Source organism: Trachemys scripta, chromosome 1, assembly GCF_013100865.1.
Source record: "Trachemys scripta elegans isolate TJP31775 chromosome 1, CAS_Tse_1.0, whole genome shotgun sequence".
Taxonomy (NCBI): domain Eukaryota; kingdom Metazoa; phylum Chordata; order Testudines; family Emydidae; genus Trachemys; species Trachemys scripta.
The window spans coordinates 336,148,081-336,167,020 of NC_048298.1; the positions used below are offsets into that span (position 1 = coordinate 336,148,081).

Consider the following 18,940-nt stretch of genomic DNA (forward strand, 5'->3'; position numbering starts at 1 on the left):
GCTAGGAACACCTTCAGCAGCTTAAATACAGTCTGGAAATCATCAAAATACAACACCAAAACCAAACTCAGGATTTATCAGAGCTGCGTACTTTCAACACTACTTTATAGTGCAGAAAGCTGGGGAATGACAAAGTATGACATGTCCAAACTGTCTTCATTCCATACAACCTTCCTCAGAAAAATCCTCCATATCTTTTGGCCAAGAACAATCTCAAACCAAGACCTATTCATACAGTGCAGCCAATAAGATATGAGCACCATCATTACCAGGAGGTGTTGAAGATGGATTGGCCATGTGCTTCAGATGGAAACTGATTCTATCACCAGAATAGCAATAAGATGGACACCTGAAAGCAAGCGAAAACGAGACTGTCCAAAAATAGCATGGCAAAGAGCTCTGGAAGCTGAGAGGGGACAGCTGGGGAACCATTGAAAGACTTGCCAGAAACAGACAAGAGTGGAGGAGCTTCGTTGCTGCCTTAAATACCAAAGGTGTAATGGGTACTGTGACATTCTATATCTTGGGGGAGTGCCCTGTAACCCCTATATTCCTCATTTATATATAATTATGATCTTGCATATAAAGCAGGCCATGTGAGGTATCAGGGGAAATGTTATGATCTGCTGAAAGTCACACCATCCTAACCACTATGGATGTAGAAGCTCTCTACACCAACATTCCACACAAAGATGGACTACGAGCCGTCAGGAATAGTATCCCCGATAATGTCACGGCAAACCTGGTGGATGAACTTTGTGACTTTGTTCTCACCCACAACTATTTCATATTTGGGGATAATTTATACCTTCAAGTCAGCAGGACTGCTATGGGTACCTGCATGGCTCCACGGTATGCCAACATTTTTATGGCTGACTTAGAACAACGCTTCCTGAGCTCTCGTCCCCTAACGCCCCTACTCTACTTGCACTACATTGATGACATCTTCATCATCTGGACCCATGGGAAGCAGGCCCTTGAGGAATTCCACCAGGATTTCAACAGTTTCCACCCCACCATCAACCTCAGCCTGGACCAGTCCACACAAGAGATCCACTTCCTGGACACTACAGTGCTAATAAGTGATGGGCACATAAACACCACCCTATACCGGAAACCTACTGACCACTATACTTACCTACATGCCTCCAGCTTCCATCCAGACCACATCACACAATCCATTGTCTACAGCCAAGATCTAAGATACAGCCACATTTGCTCCAATCCCTCAGACAAAGGCAAACACCTACAGGATCTCTATCAGTCATTCTTAAAACTACAATACCCACCTGGTGAAGTGAAGAAACAGATTGACAGAGCGAGAAGGGTACCCAGAAGTCACCTACTACAAGACAGGCCCAACAAAGAAAGTAACAGAATGCCACTAGCCGTCACCTACAGCCCCCAACTAAAACCTCTCCAGCGCATCATTAAGGATCTATAACCTATCCTGAAGGACAATCCCTCACTCTCACAGACCTTGGGAGACAGGCCAATCCTCGCTTACAGAAACCCCCCAACCTGAAGCAAATACTCACCAACAACTACACAACAAAAACACTAACCCAGGAACCAAACCGTGCAACAAACCCTGGTGCCAACGCTGTCTGCATATCTATTCAAGGGACATCATCATAGGACCTAACCACATCAGCCACGCCATCAGGGGCTCGTTCACCTGCACATCTACCAATGTGATATATGCCATCATGTGCCAGCATTGCCCCTCCGCCATGTACATTGGCCAAACCAGACAGTCTCTCCACAAAAGAATAAATAGACACAAATCTGACATCAGGAATTATAACATTCAAAAACCAGTAGGAGAACACTTCAGTGTCCCTGGTCACTCAATAACAGACTTAAAAGTGGCAATTCTTCAACAAAAAAACTTCAAAAACAGACTCCAACGTGAAACTGCAGAACTGGAATTAATTTGCAAACTGGACACCATCAAATTAGGCCTGAATAAAGACTGGGAGTGGATGGGTCATTACAAAAACTAATTTCCCCTTACTAATTTCCCCCTACTGTTACTCACACCTTCTTGTCAACTGTTTGAAATGGACCACTCTCATTACCATTACAAAAGTGATTTTTCCTCCCTTAGTATTCTACTGTTAATTGAATTGTCTCATTAGACTGACCCCCCACTTGGTAAGGAAACTCCCATCTTTTCATGTACTATGTATATATATACCTGCTACTGTATTTTCCACTCCCTGCATCTGATGAAGTGGGTTCTAGCCCACGAAAGCTTATGCCCAAATAAATTTGTTCGTCTCTAAGGTGCCACAAGGACTCCTCGTTTTTTTTTTGTTCTATCTAAATATGTATATCATTAATGCATATGAAGTTATGAGAATTGTGTTGTATAGTTGTCACTAAAATATGCTGTGGGTTTAGGAAGTGCCCAAATGCTAGCTCTCCAGAGACAATGCCAAGGAAAAGTAACCAACACCCGGGTGGGTGTCAAACAACCATCAACAGCCATTGTCCATCAAGGGAGCTACAATTCAATGACTCACCTGCATAAGGCCGCACCAGGGGAGCTGCTCAACCTTGCCTGGGGACTCAGCAACGCCCACCAGACATGCCCGGACTTGTGTTCTCCAAGCACATAGACTAAAGGTGTAAACCAGACCACAGGGGGCCAGTGCTTCACCTTTTTCCTGCCCCCACCTATGCTGCAAGCAACAAAGACACTCAGAAGACTGCAGATTCCAACAGAGGAGACCGGCCCAGGTTTAAGGGACAAATAGTATATTAAGGACTGCAATATCCAGTGGGGTGAGAAAAACTGCTTAATCTAGATCAGGCCTGCACAACTCGTAAAGCGGCGAGGGCCATATTACTCCAAAGAAAACAGCTGAGGGCCGAACCCCCACCCCGGCCTTGCCGAAACCCCCCCACACCGCTCCCCAGCCCCCCCCCCGAAACACAACACCCCCCACAGTGCCGCCCGCCCCATGGAAACAACCCCCAGCGCTGCCCAGCCCCCCCGAAAGTTCCCCCCTCAGCGCCGCCCGCCCCACGGAAACAAACCCTCCTTCCCCAGCACCCCTGGGGAAAGGGGGGAGGGATAGCTCAGTGGTTTGAGCATTGACCTGCTAAACCCAGGGTTGTGAGCTCAATCCTTGAGGGGGCCACTTAGGGATCTGGGACAAAAGTCAGTCCTTGGTCTTGCTAGTGAAGACAGGGGGCTGGACTCAATGACCTTTCAAGGTCCCTTCCAGTTCTAGGAGATAGGATATCTCCATTAATTTAAAAAACAGCAGTATTGAACCTTTGTAATATGTTATAGTGGGCTCCTAAGGTAGTATAATTAAGGTAAAAGAAAAATTTCTTTTTGCTAGAAGTAGAATAAGATCTTCCCCCCACTTTGTAATCAATTGCCCTGTTGAATGAATGAGGTAGGCATGGAAGGCAGCACCTACAGACAGCTGCAACCCTTGGAGAGGGGATGGGAACCAGACCAGATCAGTAGACCAGGTCAGCCATCAAGTCACTTTCCTGCCTCCTCAACCCCCCTCCCGCACCACCAGCTCACCTGCACCCCCGCCACTGCCTGCCCGCTCGCCTCCTCAGTCCCCACCCCCTCGGCTCGCCTACTCACCCCCCGCCACTGCCCATTCGCCTCCTTGGCCCCCCTCCCTCACCCGCCGCTTGCCTACTCACCCCCCGCAGGCCGCACAGTGAGCCCACCTACTCACCCTACGCGGGGCCGCACAGTGAGCCCACACGGGCCGCATGCGGCCCCCGGGACGCATGTTGTGCAGGCCTGATCTAGATGTTGCCCAGTCTGATAGGGTTGAGAGTTTAGACTGCATGCTTATAATTTATTTTCTTTTGGTAACTATATGCAGGGCGGGCTTTAGACACTGCGGGGCCCAATTCGAAAGAGCTGCTGCCGAAGACAGTGGCGGGACTTCGGCGGCAACTCAATTGGCTGCCAGTGCCTTCGGTGGCACGTTGGCGGAGGGTCCTTAGGGACGTTGCAGGGCTCTCTTAGGGGCGTAGGGCCCTCTTAGGGGTGTGGGGCCTGATTCAGGGGAATTGGGTGAATCACCCTAAAGCTGGCCCTGCTATATGCCTTAGGCCCGGTAGGCAATAGGCAGACCACGGGCCAAATCTGGCCTGCCAGGCACTTTTGAACAGACTGCGAAATCTTTGACCTGGACAAAAATAATTGATTACTTCTGCCTTCACTGTTAGCTCAAACCTAAGCAATAAGACTCTTTTGAACTGTTCATAGTTCCCAGTCTCAGTTCTGTTCAGTGGGCTATAGGTGTCAATGGCTCTGGGACCCAGTAAAGGAGTGAGGCAACACATCGCCACTACTGCCCCACAGGTCTCCCCTCCCGCCTCACATCCCCACAACTGCCTCACAGGTCTCCCCTCCCGCTCCACATCCCCACTACTGCCCCACATCCCCCCCTCCCACCCCACATCCCCACTACTGCCCCACAGCTCCCCTCTCCCGCCTCACATCCCCACTACTGCCCCACACTTCCCCTCCCACCTCACCTCTTCCAATCCCGCAGGTCCCACTTCAGACTCTCACTCTCCTTTCCCCTCTCTCTCCACCTGCAGGTGCTGCCATCCTCCCGGGTGCTGCCACAGCCAGACGCCACAGTGATTACACTGCACCCAGTAGAAGGGGTCAGACCCGGCTCAGTGATTGGCTCGGTGGCGCCGCCTGAGCCCTCTGCACAGGGGCATCTGACTTACACCCTGCTGGGGGGCGGTGGAGACGGCACCTTTGTGGTGGACAGCATGACGGGGGAGATCTACGCAGCGCGGGAGCTGGACTACGAGGTGGGGGCACAGCACACGCTGCATGTCAGCACCGAGGACACACAGCGCGGCTACCCTGCCAGCCGGCTGGTGCTGGTGCAGATCCAGGTGCAGGACTGTAACGACCAGGCGCCTGCCTTCCCAGAGGACCCCATCACTATTGTGGTGCCCGAGAACACCCAGGCTGGCACCTCCATCTTCACCTTCCAGGCCCAAGATGGAGACGGTGCTGGTCCCAACAGCCAGGTGTGCTACAGGCTGCTGCGCCAGGAGCCCCCCGGCTCCCACTTCCAGCTGGATGCCCACTCTGGGCTGCTGACCCTCCAGCGGGGGCTGGACCGCGAGGCTGCCCCCTCCTTCCTGCTGGTGGTGGAGGCCACAGACCAGGCCCGCAACATCAGCCAGCGCCGCTCCGCTGCTGTCACTGCCCGTGTCTTTGTGACAGATGAGAATGACAACGCGCCCATCTTCCTCTCACCAGCCACCGTTAGCGTCATGGAGGACCAGCCCACTGGTTTCATGGTGCTGCATTTGGTGGCACGGGATGGGGACCTGGGCGAGAATGGGCGGGTGAGCTACACGCTGCAGGCAGGCAACGCCGAGGGCCGGTTTCACCTGAACCCCAGCACAGGTAAGAGGGGCCAGTGGGGCCGCAGGGAGATGCTGGTGCTGTGCGGGAGGGGAGGGGAAGGGACACGGGAGACTCAAGGGGTGAAGGGGAAGAGGTGACAGATGTAGGGGAGGGGAAGGGACATGGGAGACACAAGGGGCAAAGGGGATGAGGTGATGGATGTGGAGGAGGGAAGGGACACGGGAGACACAAGGGGCGAAGGGGAAGAGGTGACGGATGTGGGGGAGCGGAAGGGACAAGGGAGACACAAGGGGGAAGGGGAAGAGGTGACGGATGTGGGGGAGGGGAAGGGACACGGGAGACACAAAGGGCGAAGGGGAAGAGGTGACGGATGTGGGGGAGGGGAAGACAGGTAGACACAAGGGATAAGGAGAATCGGGGAGGCATGGGGACCGAGTGGGAGGATGGGGGCAGTGGTGACAGAAGATTCCTGACCCAGCCCATAGTGGGTAAGAGATTCCCACTGGGCCCGGGAGGGAGGAGGTGCCCGGCGACAGCAGGTGCTGGGAGAGCTGGGTGTGACTCCGCAGCCCAAGGTGTGGCGTTTGTAGTGCTGTGGGCCACCAAGCGTGGAGCCTGACCTCAGTGACCCTGGCTCAGCCCCCTGTGACTCCTCTGTCCCAGGCTTAGCCTGTTCTGGTGTCTCTCCAGGTGCCCTCTCCATTGTGCGTGCTCTGAACCGGGAGGAGGCGTCCCAGCACAACCTGACAGTGGTGGCCATGGACCATGGCTTCCCGCGCCGCTCGTCCACGCAGCTGCTGACAGTGCTGGTGCTGGACGTTAATGATGAGGCACCTGCCTTCGAGAGGGCTGAGTATGAGGCCAGTGTCATGGAGAATCTGCCAGCGGGCAGCCCCGTGCTGCAGCTGCTGGCCACAGACTGCGACCTGGGTGAGAGCCTGGGGGCTGGAACAGGTGGCCCTGGAGAGGGGGGTTGGCTGGGTCAATGCTGTGCCAAAGGCATTGGCCCAGGGGCTGAAGAGGACGTGATCACCACAGGCCTTCTCCTGCTCCTCATCTGCCAGGGCAGTATTCAGGGAGTCCCAGGTTCAGGCACCTTTCCTGGGGGAGATCAGGGAGCCAGTCCCTGAGCATTGAGGGGCATCTGAGAATGGAGTCCTGTCACACTAGACTCACACCAATCCATGTCACAATCGCCTTTGCCCCCATAGTGTGGCCTTGGCCTGAGGGACTGTCACCAGGCAGCCTCCCCACCCTCTCCTCCACTTCACCCCCAGCCTGCCCAGGTCCCCCTTAGCCTGGCCACAGCTGTCTCCTTTCCTCAGCCTTCCTGACATAGAATCATAGAATATCAGGGTTGGAAGGGACCTCAGGAAGTCATCTAGTCCAACCCCCTGCTCAAAGCAGGACTAACCCCAACTAAATCATTCCAGCCAGGGCTTTGTCAAGCCTGACTTTAAAAACCTCTAAGGAAGGAGATTCCACCACCTCCCTAGGGAACCCATCCCAGTGCTTCACCACCCTCCTAGTGAAAAAGTTTTTCCTAATATCCAACCTAGACCTCCCCTACTGCAACTTGAGACCATTACTCCTTGTTCTGTCATCTGGTACCACTGAGAACAGTCTAGATCCATCCTCTTTGGAACCCCCTTTCAGATAGTTGAAAGCAGCTATCAAATCCCCCCTCATTCTTCTCTTCTGCAGACTAAACAGTACCAGTTCCCTCAGCCTCTCCTCATAAGTCATGTGCTCCAGCCCCCTAATCATTTTTGTTGCCTCCGCTGGACTCTTTCCAATTTTTCCACATCCTTCTTGTAGTGTGGAGCCCAAAACTGGACACAGTACTCCAGATAAGGCCTCACCAATGTCGAATAGAGGGGAATGATCTTTTGGCCCAATCCTCGAATTTGTCTAGGTCCCTCTGTATACTGTTCCTACCCTTCAGCGTATCTACCACTCCTCCCAGTTTAGTGTCATCTGCAAACTTGCTGGGAGTTCAGTCCACGCCATCCTCCAGATCATTGATGAAGATATTGAACAAAACCAGCCCCAGGACCGACCCCTGGGGCACTCTGCTTGATACCGGCTGCCAACTAGACATGAAGCCATTGATCACTACCTTTTGAGCCCAACGATCTAGCCAGCTTTCTATCCACCTTATAGTACATTCATCCAGCCCATACTTCTTTAACTTGCTGGCAAGAATACTGTGGGAGACCCAGGGTTGGCTCTAGCTTTTTTGCCGCCCCAAGCACGGCAGGCAGGCTGCCTTTGGCGGCATGCCTGCGGGAGGTCCCTGGTCCCGCGGCTTTGGCGGCATGCCTGCGGGAGGTCCGCCAGTCCCGCGGCTTTGGTGTACCCGCAGCTGAATTGCCACCGAATCCGCGGGACCAGCGGACCTCCTGCAGGCAAGCCACCAAAGGCTGCCTGACTGCTGCCCTCGCAGGGATCAGCAGGGCGCCCCCTGCGGCTTGCCGCCGCAGGCACGCGCTTGGTGCGCTGGTGCCTGGAGCCGCCCCTGGGGAGACCGTATCAAAAGTTTTGCTAAAGTCAAGGAATAACACCTCCACTGCTTTCCCCTCATCCACAGAGCCAGTTATCTCCTCACAGAAGGTAATTAGGTTAGTCAGGCATGACTTACCCTTGGTGACTCCATGCTGACTGTTCCTGATCACTTTCCTGTCCTCTAAGTGCTTCAGAATTGATTCCTTGAGGACCTGCTCCATGATTTTTCCAGGGACTGAGGTGAGGCTGACTGGCCTGTAGTTGCCCAGATCCTCCTCCTTCCCTTTTTTAAAGATGGGCACTACGTTAGCCTTTTTCCAGTCATCCAGGACCTCCCCCAATCGCCATGAGTTTTCAAAGATAATGGCCAATGGCTCTGCGATCACATCCACCAACTCCTCTAGCACCCTCGGATGCAGCGCATCCGGCCCCATGGACTTGTTCTCGTCCAGCTTTTCTAAATAATCCCGAACCACTTCTTTCTCCACAGAGGGCTGGTCACCTCCTCCTCATGCTGTGCTGCCCAGTGCAGCAGTCTGGGAGCTGACCTTGTTCATGAAGACAGAGGCAAAAAAGTCATTGAGCACATTAGCTTTTTCCACATCCTCTGTCACTAGGTTGCCTCCCTCATTCAGTAAGGGGCCCACACTTTCCTTGACTTTCTTCTTGTTGCTAACATACCTGAAGAAACCCTTCTTGTTACTCTGAACATCTCTTGCTAGCTGCAACTCCAAGTGTGATTTGGCCTGATTTCACTCCTGCATGCCTGAGCAATATTTTTATATTCCTCCCTGGTCATTTGTCCAATCTTCCACTTTCTGTAAGCTTCTTTTTTGTGTTTAAGATCAGCAAGGATTTCACTGTTAAGCCCAGCTGGTCGCCTGCCATATTTCCATCTCCACTTCTGCCCCTTCCCTCCTGCCTTTAGGGGTCTTTCCGCACCCAACCCCCACACTGCTCCCTGGTGGGGAAAGGGAAGGGAGCATGGCCTGGGGCAGGTGGGAGGAGGTGCAGTGAGTGCAGAGGCCTGGGGCAGGGGGAGTGGAAAGAGGGCCTGGTCCTGGGACCATTGCAGGAGCTGTCTGCACCTACCCCTTCAGACCAGAGGTTTCTCCTTGCAGGGGCCAATGGGCATGTGTCATATGGGGGCCTCTCTGGGGGTCCCTTCTCCATCCACCCACAGACTGGGCTTGTCACCACCATGCACTCCCTGGACCGGGAGAGGCGGGAGCAGCACGTGCTAACAGGTATGGCCAGACCTGGGGGTTGGGCACGGCGGGGGGAAGGTGCTATATGGGAAGCAGAGAGTGGCAGTGAGGGAAGCAGGGACTAAGGAGCGGGGATGGGAGGGGGCCCAGCTGGGCTCCCAGCTGGCATGGAAATCAGCATGTTTCTTGGAGGAAGGAGGCATATTGTGTGGGGCAGAGAAAGGGAGTGGGGAATGTTCAAGTTTTGGTGTAGGAGTGTTGGGTGGGTGAGGCAGGAAGGGAGGGGGACAGGAGAGTGGAGGGCACCTAGATTGGGCACAGGGTGCGGGCTAGGGGAGACGGGCCATGGTGGAGCTGCTCCTTGCAGGCGGTGGGTGTGGTCCCCCTGGGTGGCACCTAGGGTCTCCAGGACCCCCCTCTCTCTTCCCACAGTCTATGCCCAGGACGGTGGCCTGCCCCCCAACCTGGCCAAAGTGACAGTGCGGATCTTAGTGGGAGATGAAAACGACCATGCTCCGCGCTTCGAGAGCGAGTCCTGCTCCTTGGAGGTGCCCGAGAACCAGAGCCGCGTGGCGCTCTACACCCTGCGGGCCACAGACTTGGATGCGGGCGAGAACGGGCGCCTGGAGTACCATGTGATGGGTGAGGGCCACGGGGCACATGGCTCACGCTGTGCTGGTTCACCCCCTTCCGACTCCCTTCCTACATGGGGGTCCTTCTCTGAGATCATTGGCATGAGCACTATCCAGATATATGTTGGGAAAATAACACAGCGGGGCACAGACTATCCAACAAATTCCTGGACTGCATTGGAGACAACTTTTTATTTCAGAAGGTTGAAAAAGCTACTAGGGGGGAAGCTGTTCTAGATTTGATTTTAACAAATAGGGAGGAACTCATTGAGAATTTGAAAGTAGAAGGCAGCTTGGGTGAAAGTGATCATGAAATCATAGAGTTTGCAATTCTAAGGAAGGGTAGAAGGGAGTACAGCAAAATAGAGACAATGGATTTCAGGAAGGTGGATTTTGGTAAGCTCAGAGAGCTGATAGGTAAGGTCCCATGGGAATCAAGACTGAGGGGAAAAACAACTGAGGAGAGTTGGCAGTTTTTCAAAGGGACGCTATTAAGGGCCCAAAAGCAAGCTATTCCGCTGGTTAGGAAAGATAGAAAATGTGGCAAAAGACCACCTTGGCTTAACCATGAGATCTTGCATGATCTAAAACATAAAAAGGAGTCATATAAAAAATGGAAACTAGGACAGATTACAAAGGATGAATATAGGCAAACAACACAGGAATGCAGGGGCAAGATTAGAAAGGCAAAGGCAAAAAATAAGCTCAAACTTGCTACAGGAATAAAGGGAAACAAGACGACTTTTTATCAATACATTAGAAGCAAGAGGAAGACCAAGGACAGGGTAGGCTCACTGCTCAGTGAGGAGGGAGAAACAGTAACAGGAAACTTGGAAATGGCAGAGATGCTTAATGACTTCTTTGTTTCGGTCTTCACCGAGAAGTCTGAAGGAATGCCTAACATAGTGAATGCTAATGGGAAGGGGGTAGGTTTAGAAGATAAAATAAAAAAAGAACAAGTTAAAAATCACTTAGAAAAGTTAGATGCCTGCAAGTCACCAGGGCCTGATGAAATGCATCCTAGAATACTCAAGGAGCTAATAGAGGAGGTATCTGAGCCTCTAGCTATTATCTTTGGAAAATCCTGGGAGACGGGAGAGATTCCAGAAGACTGGAAAAGGGCAAATATAGGGCCCATCTATAAAAAGGGAAATAAAAACAGCCCAGGAAACTACAGACCAGTTAGTTTAACTTCTGTGCCAGGGAAGATAATGGAGCAAGTAATTAAGGAAATCATCTGCAAACATTTGGAAGGTGGTAAGGTGATAGGGAATATCCAGCATGGATTTGCAAAGAAAAATCATGTCAAACCAATCTGATAGCTTTCTTTGATAGGACAACGAGTCTTGTGGATAAGGGAGAAGTGGTGGATGTGGTATACCTAGACTTTAGAAAGGCATTTGATACGGTCTCACATGATATTCTTATCGATAAACGAGGCAAATACAACTTAGGTGGGGCTACTATAAGATGGGGGCATAAGTGGCTGGATAACCGTACTCAGAGAGTGGTTATTAATGGTTCCCAATCCTGCTGGAAAGGTATAACAAGTGGAGTTCTGCAGGGGTCTGTTTTGGGACCTTCTCTGTTCAATGTCTTCATCAATGGCTTAGATATTGGCATAGAAAGTACGCTTATTAAGTTTGCAGATGATACCAAACTGGGAGGGATTGCAACTGCTTTGGAGAATAGGGTCATCATTCAAAATGATCTGGACAAATTGGAGAAATGGTCTGAGATAAACAGGATGAAGTTTAACAAAGACAAATGCAAAGTGCTCCACTTAAGAAGGAATAATCAGTTTCACACATACAGAATGGGAAGAGACTGTCTAGGAAGGAGTATGGCAGAAAGGGATCTAGGGGTTATAATGGACCCCAAGCTAAATATGAATCAACAGTGTGATGCTGTTGCAAAAAAAGCAAACATGATTCTGGGATGCATTAACAAGTGTGTTGTGAGCAAGACATGAGAAGTCATTCTTCCGCTCTACTCTGCGCTGGTTAGGCCTCAACTGGAGTATTGTGTCCAATTCTGGGCACCGCATTTCAAGAAAGATGTGGAGAAATTGGAGAGGGTCCAGAGAAGAGCAACAAGAATGATTAAAGGTCTTGAGAACATGACCTATGAAGGAAGGCTGAAAGAATTGGGCTTGTTTCGTTTGCAAAAGAGAAGACTGCGAGGGGACATGATAGCAGTTTTCAGGTATCTAAAAGGGTGTCATAAGGAGGAGGGAGAAAACTTGTTCACCTTAGCCTCTAAGGATAGAACAAGAAGCAATGGGCTTAAACTGCAGCAAGGGAGGTTTAGGTTGGACATTAGGAAAAAGTTCCTAACTGTCAGGGTGGTTAAACACTGGAATAAATTGCCTAGGGAGGTTGTGGAATCTCCATCTCTGAAGATATTTAAGAGTAGGTTAGATAAATGTCTATCAGGCATGGTCTAGACGGTATTTGGTCCTGCCATGAGGGCAGGGGACTGGACTCAATGACCTCTCGAGGTCCCTTCCAGTCCTAGAATCTATGAATCCCCCGTCTGCCATATGTGCTGCAGCCCTTAATCCACACCGGCTTGGTTCTGTGCCAGGCCAGGCATGGCTCTTGACTGCTGCCCCTCCAAGGTCCTCAGTAGAGTGTGCCTCCAGGGCTGTGAACACTGGCTGCAGTTGCTCCTCCTGGAGCCTCCCCGTCCCCTCCTATCTGTGCCTGCTGAGTCTGTATTGGGGGGTCAGGCTCAGGTTTGCACACAGCTCTGTGGTGAGGTCTCTGCAGCACCAGCCATCTGGGCCAGGTCAGAGCCCTCGAGCTGCGGCTGGTTCCGGTGCTTCGTTCTTGGGGCTCCTGGGGGCCAGCTGAGAGGAGTGGTCATGGGGTGTGCTGGGATGGGGCTAGACTGTGTACCCTGTTGGAGTTTGCCACTTCTGCTCTGCACTGGGGGAGTGTTTGCCACTGAGGTGGTGCCAGTTGTGGGCCATTTGCTGTGCGATTCAGAGGGGAGAGACCCCGTCCTGTTTGCCCCATGGCTCCCTGCCTGCAGGGGTCTGTCTGCAGAACTACAGGGGGCCATATCAGGGAAGGTCCATCATTCCCATCCCCCTCCCACTGGGCAGTATCGGGAAGTGTCCCTTGCTCCCACACCCCCTCTGAGCCATATCGGGAGGGTCCCTTGCTCCCATCGCTCCCCCACCCCCAGGCCATATCAGGGAGGTTCTCTCATTCTCATCTCTTCTCTCCCAGGTGGAGACCCTGCCCAGGATTTCAGCCTGGACCCTGCTTCTGGTGTGTTCTCCACCTCGCGCAGCCTGGACCGAGAGCTGGTGGCCTCTTACCAGCTGACTGTGGTGGCACGAGACCATGGCACACCCCAGCGCAGTGCCACCATGTCTCTGAGTGTGCGGGTGCTGGACCTCAATGACAATGCACCGCGGTTTGCACAGGCAGCCTACACTGTGGAGGTGCCTGAGGACCTGGCCGTCGGGGCACTGGTCCTGCAGCTGGTGGCACTGGACCCAGATGAGGGCACCAACGGGCAGGTCTCCTACTACCTGGGCAATGAGTCACTGGGCATGTTCCAGGTGGAACCACAGAGCGGGCACATTACCAGTGCCCAGGCCCTGGACCGTGAGCGCCGCCCCACTTACAGCTTCCTGGCCAAAGCCGTGGACTCGGCACCCTGGGAGCCCAAGAGTGCAGTTGTGCGTGTCACAGTCACCGTGCGAGACGTCAACGACCATGCGCCTGCCTTCCTGCACAGCCCGCTCTCTGTCAATCTCTCCCGCCACACGCCACCTAAGCAGGTGGTGGCCACTATGCGGGCTGAGGACAAAGATGCAGGTGCCAACGCCTCCATCCTGTATCGGTTTGCCACACCCAATCCCAGCTTCGCCATCAATTCCTACACTGGCACCATCCAGTTGCTGCAGCCCCTAGGCTCTCTCAGCCAGCGGCAGCGCACCCTCTTCATCCTGGCCACCGACTTGGGCCAACCAGCCCTCTCCTCCACTGGTGTGGTGGTGATCTACCTGCAGGAAGAGAGCTACCGGGGCGTGCGCTTCCCCCGCAGCACCAAAGACGTGGCCATACCTGAGAATGCCGCCACAGGTACTGCCACCAGTCAGACAGGGCACAGGGTGAACAGTGCGGGGCTGGGCAGGGAATGGCCAGGATCAAGGGATAGGAACTGGGTGCCAGGGGTAATAGGGAACGGCCGTGCATTGGGGATTGGAGCTGGGTGCCAGGGGAACTGGGGCACCAGGGACATTGGGGAGCAGCAGAATCCTGGAGTGGGGCAGTGGAAGTAACTGGTAACAGCAGGGTGCTGGGACAGGGAGACTGAGGGAAACAGAAAACAGTAGGGTGCTGGGGGTGTGGCATGGGGTGCCATGGATTCCCAGGATCAGTGCTACGCCCCCAGCTTTGGAACCATCTCTAGGAGGAATGTGCCAGACCTCCAAGGGGTCTCACTCTTCCTGCAGGGTGTGCCACGCGGCCTCACCACCGCTTCAGACTGGAGCTCTGAGCCTTCAGCACTCCTCTTCACACTGTGAGCTCTGTGCAGCGAGTCCAAGTGAGACAGACTCCGGGTACAGTATGTCCACTCTGTAGGGGTCAGTGCACCTCACCCAGCATTTGCCATGACACACACACAGCATTGTCAAAACAGTCGCGTTTATTAGTCAGTGGCACACAGCACAGGAAGCCCTGACATTAGTACAGGCCATCCTGGTCAGCCCAGAGCCCAGCCACGCTGGAGTGAGCCCCATTGTTCAAGCTTTGTGTGTCTCTCCATCTGACTTCATGTTCAGACTCCAGGTGAGAGCCCCAACTGCTTCCAGATGCCAAATCTTCTCCCCCCAGCTCACACCTTCTTGTCCTTTGTTCTTGAGTCCAGGAATGTTACTCAGCTTCCCTGTTGGGAGGTGGAGAAATCCATCTCCCTCTGGGTCATTGGTTTCTAGTTGTCCATGTCCTGGTGATTGGGTTTTCCATTATCTTAACTCTTCCACTGATATGGGGGTCAAGGTCATAGGCGCCGACTCCATGGATGCTCCAGGGCTGGAGCACCCATGGGGAAAAATTAGTGGGTGCTCTGCACCCACAGGCAGCTAAGCTCCCCCCCCCCCGCACCCTACTTCCTCCCCTGAGTCTGCCACGTCCCCGCTCCTCTGCCTACCTCCCAGCGCTTCATGTCTTGCAGCCACCAAATAGCTATTTGGTGGCATGTTGAGAGAGAGGGGGAGGAGCGGGAACATGGCGCACTATGTGGAGGAGGCGAGGAAGAGGTGGGGCCGAGGCGGGGATTTGGGGAAGGAGTTGGAATAGAGGCAGGGAGGGGGCGGAGTTGGGGCAGGGACTTTGGGGAAGGGATTGGAATGGGGGTGGGGCAGGGGTGGAATGGGGGTGGGGGCAGAGGGGGGGGTCGAGCACCCACCGATGGGAGCAGAAGTCAGCGCCTATGGTCAAGGCCCAGACTGGCAGGTGACGCCCACACCTACATCTCTTAGCCTGTCCGGGAAGCAAACAGTCCTTTTCCACCCCACTGGGTAACAATGCAGCATATAGGAGAAACTGAGGCACACATAGAACTCATAAAAATATTACCAAAAATTGCCACTGTCACATTCCTTCCCCATTCGAGCCTGCACTGAGCAGGATCACTTTAACAAGTGACCTGGGGAAGTTCAGGTACCCTGTTTTGTGACAAGGCATCAGCTATACCATTTTCACTCCTATTAACATTGTCGGAGAATAACAGAGTTCTTACTTTTTGTTTGGGTACAGCAAATCAGATACTTTATTTTCTCTCTATCAATTGCATAGAGAGAGAGCGCCAAACAGGTCTCTCAACAGGTAAACAATTACAGCAAGCATTTATACCTTTTGTTACAGACAATAATGAGCAACAGCTGCATTTTGTTTATACAAAGGTCATTCTGATATCTTGTTTTGCTCACTAATCTAGACTCTTAGTCTACATTCCATATTATCTACACATTATCTACACAAGGTCGCAACAACTTCTCACACAGTTCTTTCCCACTCGCCTCACACATTCCTCACTTCTACAAATCTCGCGTTATTAGGGTTACAGTTAGCATAACTCTTGCTAACGAACTGTCATGCATTGCATCCCCTTCCTGTCAGTTCTTTCTCTGCTTCCACAACATGAATCACTTCCATGTCATAATCTTGGAGGGTCAAACTCCAGCTTAGAAGTTTGGCATTAAACTCATTTCATGCAGCCACGTCAGAGAGGAGTGGTCAGTATACACAGTAAAGCGCCACCTGAAAAGGTGGCTTCTTAAGAGCCCACACAATGGCCAGGCCTTCTTTCTCTATTGTAGCATAGTTCTTCTCCCTAAGGAGCAGGTACACGATGGGATGTCTCTCCTGCTTAGCATCGGCTTCTATCAGCACCACACTCAGTCCTGGGGCAGAGGCATCTGTGAACACCAGGAAGGGCTTGTCAAAGTCTGGGTTTACCAAAAGCAGCTGTCAGCTTAGGGCCTCATTCAGTGCCCAGAGAGTCGTCTGGCACTGCTTGGTCCAGACCACCTTGTCTGGCTTACCCTTCTTGTACAGTTCAGGGATGGAAACAGCTAAGGAGCAAAAGTGGGGTTCAAACCTCTAGTAGCACCCCGCCATCCCAATAAAGGACTGGGCCTCTTTCTTGGTTTGGGGTTTGGGCCAGTCTCTGATCGCCTCCACCTTGGCAGGCTCTGGCCATAGGTGGCCATTCCCTGTCAATGTACGCCAGGGCAAAGTCCTCCAGTCCCCTCAGTAACTGATCCACCAGGCACAGAAAGGTGGGGAAGGCAGATTTCAGCCTGGCATGTGGGGCCAATTTAACTTAGCCTTTGGTAAGGTCCATGATGGTAAGGTAATAGCCCCCCCCTCCCCCCCGAACTTGTCTAGAATCTCGTTAGGTCTGGGCATGAGGTAGGCATCGGACACAGTGACCGCATTGAACTTCCGATAGTCCACACAGAATTGGCTCAACTCATCCTTCTTGAGCACCAACACTGTGGGTGAGGCCCAGGGGCTGTTGGATGGCTGGGTCACCCCTAAAGCCTCTCTCTACAGGTCCTGGGCTGTTTTCCCAGTGACTCTGTATGGGGAACACTTGATGGGAGAGTTGGCTCCTGTCTCCAGCAAGGTTAGTGAGCCCAGGCCGGTTGGAGAACAGCTGCTGGTAAGAATATAGCACCTCTCGGGTCTCTGCCTGCTGGGCAGGGGTTAGCTGCTCAGAGACAGGAAATGATTCCAGCAGAGGGCCAGCTCCTGTCTCAGGCATAAGATCCACCTGGGGATCCTCCCCCTGCTCGTCCCATTGCCCATTCTCAGCCAGCAGCAACTTCTCCCTGTCAAAGTATGGCTCCATCATGTTGACATGGTACACTCAGTGACTGAGAGCCCGGCTGGACGGTTCCACCAAGTCGTTCACCTCTTTGACAACCTTAAAAGGCCCATACCAGGCAGCTTCGAGTTTATTCTTCTGCATTAGGATGAGAACCATCACCTTGTCTCCTGTGCTCTACAAGTGGGCATGTGCTAAGTGGTCATACCAGATCTTCTGTTTTCCTTGGGTCCTGGCTAGATTCTCTGTGGCAAAACCCATAAGATCAGTGAGCCTTTCTCGAAAGGACAGCACATAGTCCACCACCAGTTCCCCTTTGAGGGAGGCCTTCCCCTCCCACTCGTCCCTCATCATGTCCAGCGGTCCCCTCACTCTCCGCCCACACAGCAATTCAAAAAGGGAGACCCCTTTAGATTTCTGGGGCACTTCCCTATAAGCAAACAGCAGGCACTTATCCCAGTCCTGCAGATGCCGGTCCATAAAAGTCCTCAGCATTGTCTTCAGGATCCTATTAAACATCACCACCAGCCTGTTGGACTGAGAGTGATGTGCAGAGGCCCAGGTGTGCTGGACCCCTAGTTTTCCCACAAGCACTGGAGCCCAGCTGACATGAAATTGGACCCCTGGTCTGTAAAGACCTCCCGGGTGAACCGCACTCTGCTGAAGATGGTCAGCAGCGCGTCTGCCTCAATGAAGGACAGAGCCACCACCTCTGGGTAGCGGGTAGCACAATCTACCACCACCAGGATTTATTTCTTCCCTGCCAGGTTGCCTTGCTGAGGGGCCCCACTATGTCCATGGCCACCTTCTGAAAAGGTTCCCTTATGCTGGGCAATGGTCTCAGCACTGCTTTATGCTTAGCCCCACCCTCTGGCAGGGGTCGCAGGACCTGCAGTACTATTTGACTGTGTCAAAGACTCCGGGCCAGTAAAAGTTCTGCAGTAGCCTTTGCCAGGTGTGCTGTGTCCCCTGATGTCCTGAGAGGATATTGTGGGCCAGGTACAATAGTTTGCAGTGGTACCTCTGGGGAATCACCAGCTGCCTCTTGATCCCCCCAAGGTTCAATTTTCCCAGTGACACAGGAATCCTTTCGCCCACAGGAATCTGTCCCTGCCGTTCTCCTTAAGGGGTTTTACACTGCTGTGGTCAGCCATGGCCCTCAGCTTCTCCAAGGAGGGATCCCTCTGCAGTTCAGTCTGAAATTCAGCTCCTGGGGTAGTGAGTGACCTGCCCCTCTTTGCTGGTAGGGGCTGGAGTCACAGCAACCTTTAGCTGTGCCTTGGTTTCTAGTCTAACCTCCTTGACAGTGATGACCCTAGATGACCCTTGTGGTCCCTTCTAATCCCATGGTTCTATGTTCCCCACTTTGGGACAAAGTCTCGGGCTCAGCCCCATCCCAGGGAGGGTATTCCCCCAAGGTGGAGGCTCATTAGCTCCATGCTTGGTAGTCCAGGACCCTGGGTCGGGGTGGTGCTCTCTGGCTCTGGAAAGAACCAGGGAGCTCTCTGCACCATCCAACCAGTCATCCAGATCATTTCCCATCAGCACCTCCACTGGTAGATGATCATGGGCCCCAGCCTCTTTGTGCCCTTCCTTGGCATCCCCATTTTCACTACAGCACCTCACTGTGTCTGAACACCCCTCCACATCGCCAGCTATTCATTGGGAACAAACTGATCCAGGGCCACCACATCAGGCCATGCCAGAGTCACCTCAGCACCCGTGTCCTGGTAGCCCTGGGCCCTCCTCCCATCCACCTCTCTAGGGATGATATGGTGATGGCTGCCTGCCCTGTGAGTTAGATACATTTGGGCATGTGTGTTGACAGCAGAAGCTTGAACATCACACCC

At 53.0% G+C, this 18,940-nt stretch overlaps 1 protein-coding gene across 1 annotated transcript in view; it reads left to right on the forward strand.

Moving 5' to 3' along the window:
• Positions 1-18,940, forward strand: part of DCHS1 (dachsous cadherin-related 1) — an 87,837-nt gene that overhangs the window by 30,191 nt on the left and 38,706 nt on the right. Inside the window, exons 7-11 of the mRNA XM_034780105.1 lie at positions 4,545-5,428; positions 6,080-6,319; positions 9,016-9,141; positions 9,535-9,744; positions 12,971-13,834. Of these exons, the coding sequence (XP_034635996.1) occupies positions 4,545-5,428; positions 6,080-6,319; positions 9,016-9,141; positions 9,535-9,744; positions 12,971-13,834 (2,324 nt within the window). The remainder of the gene's footprint in view (positions 1-4,544; positions 5,429-6,079; positions 6,320-9,015; positions 9,142-9,534; positions 9,745-12,970; positions 13,835-18,940) is intronic.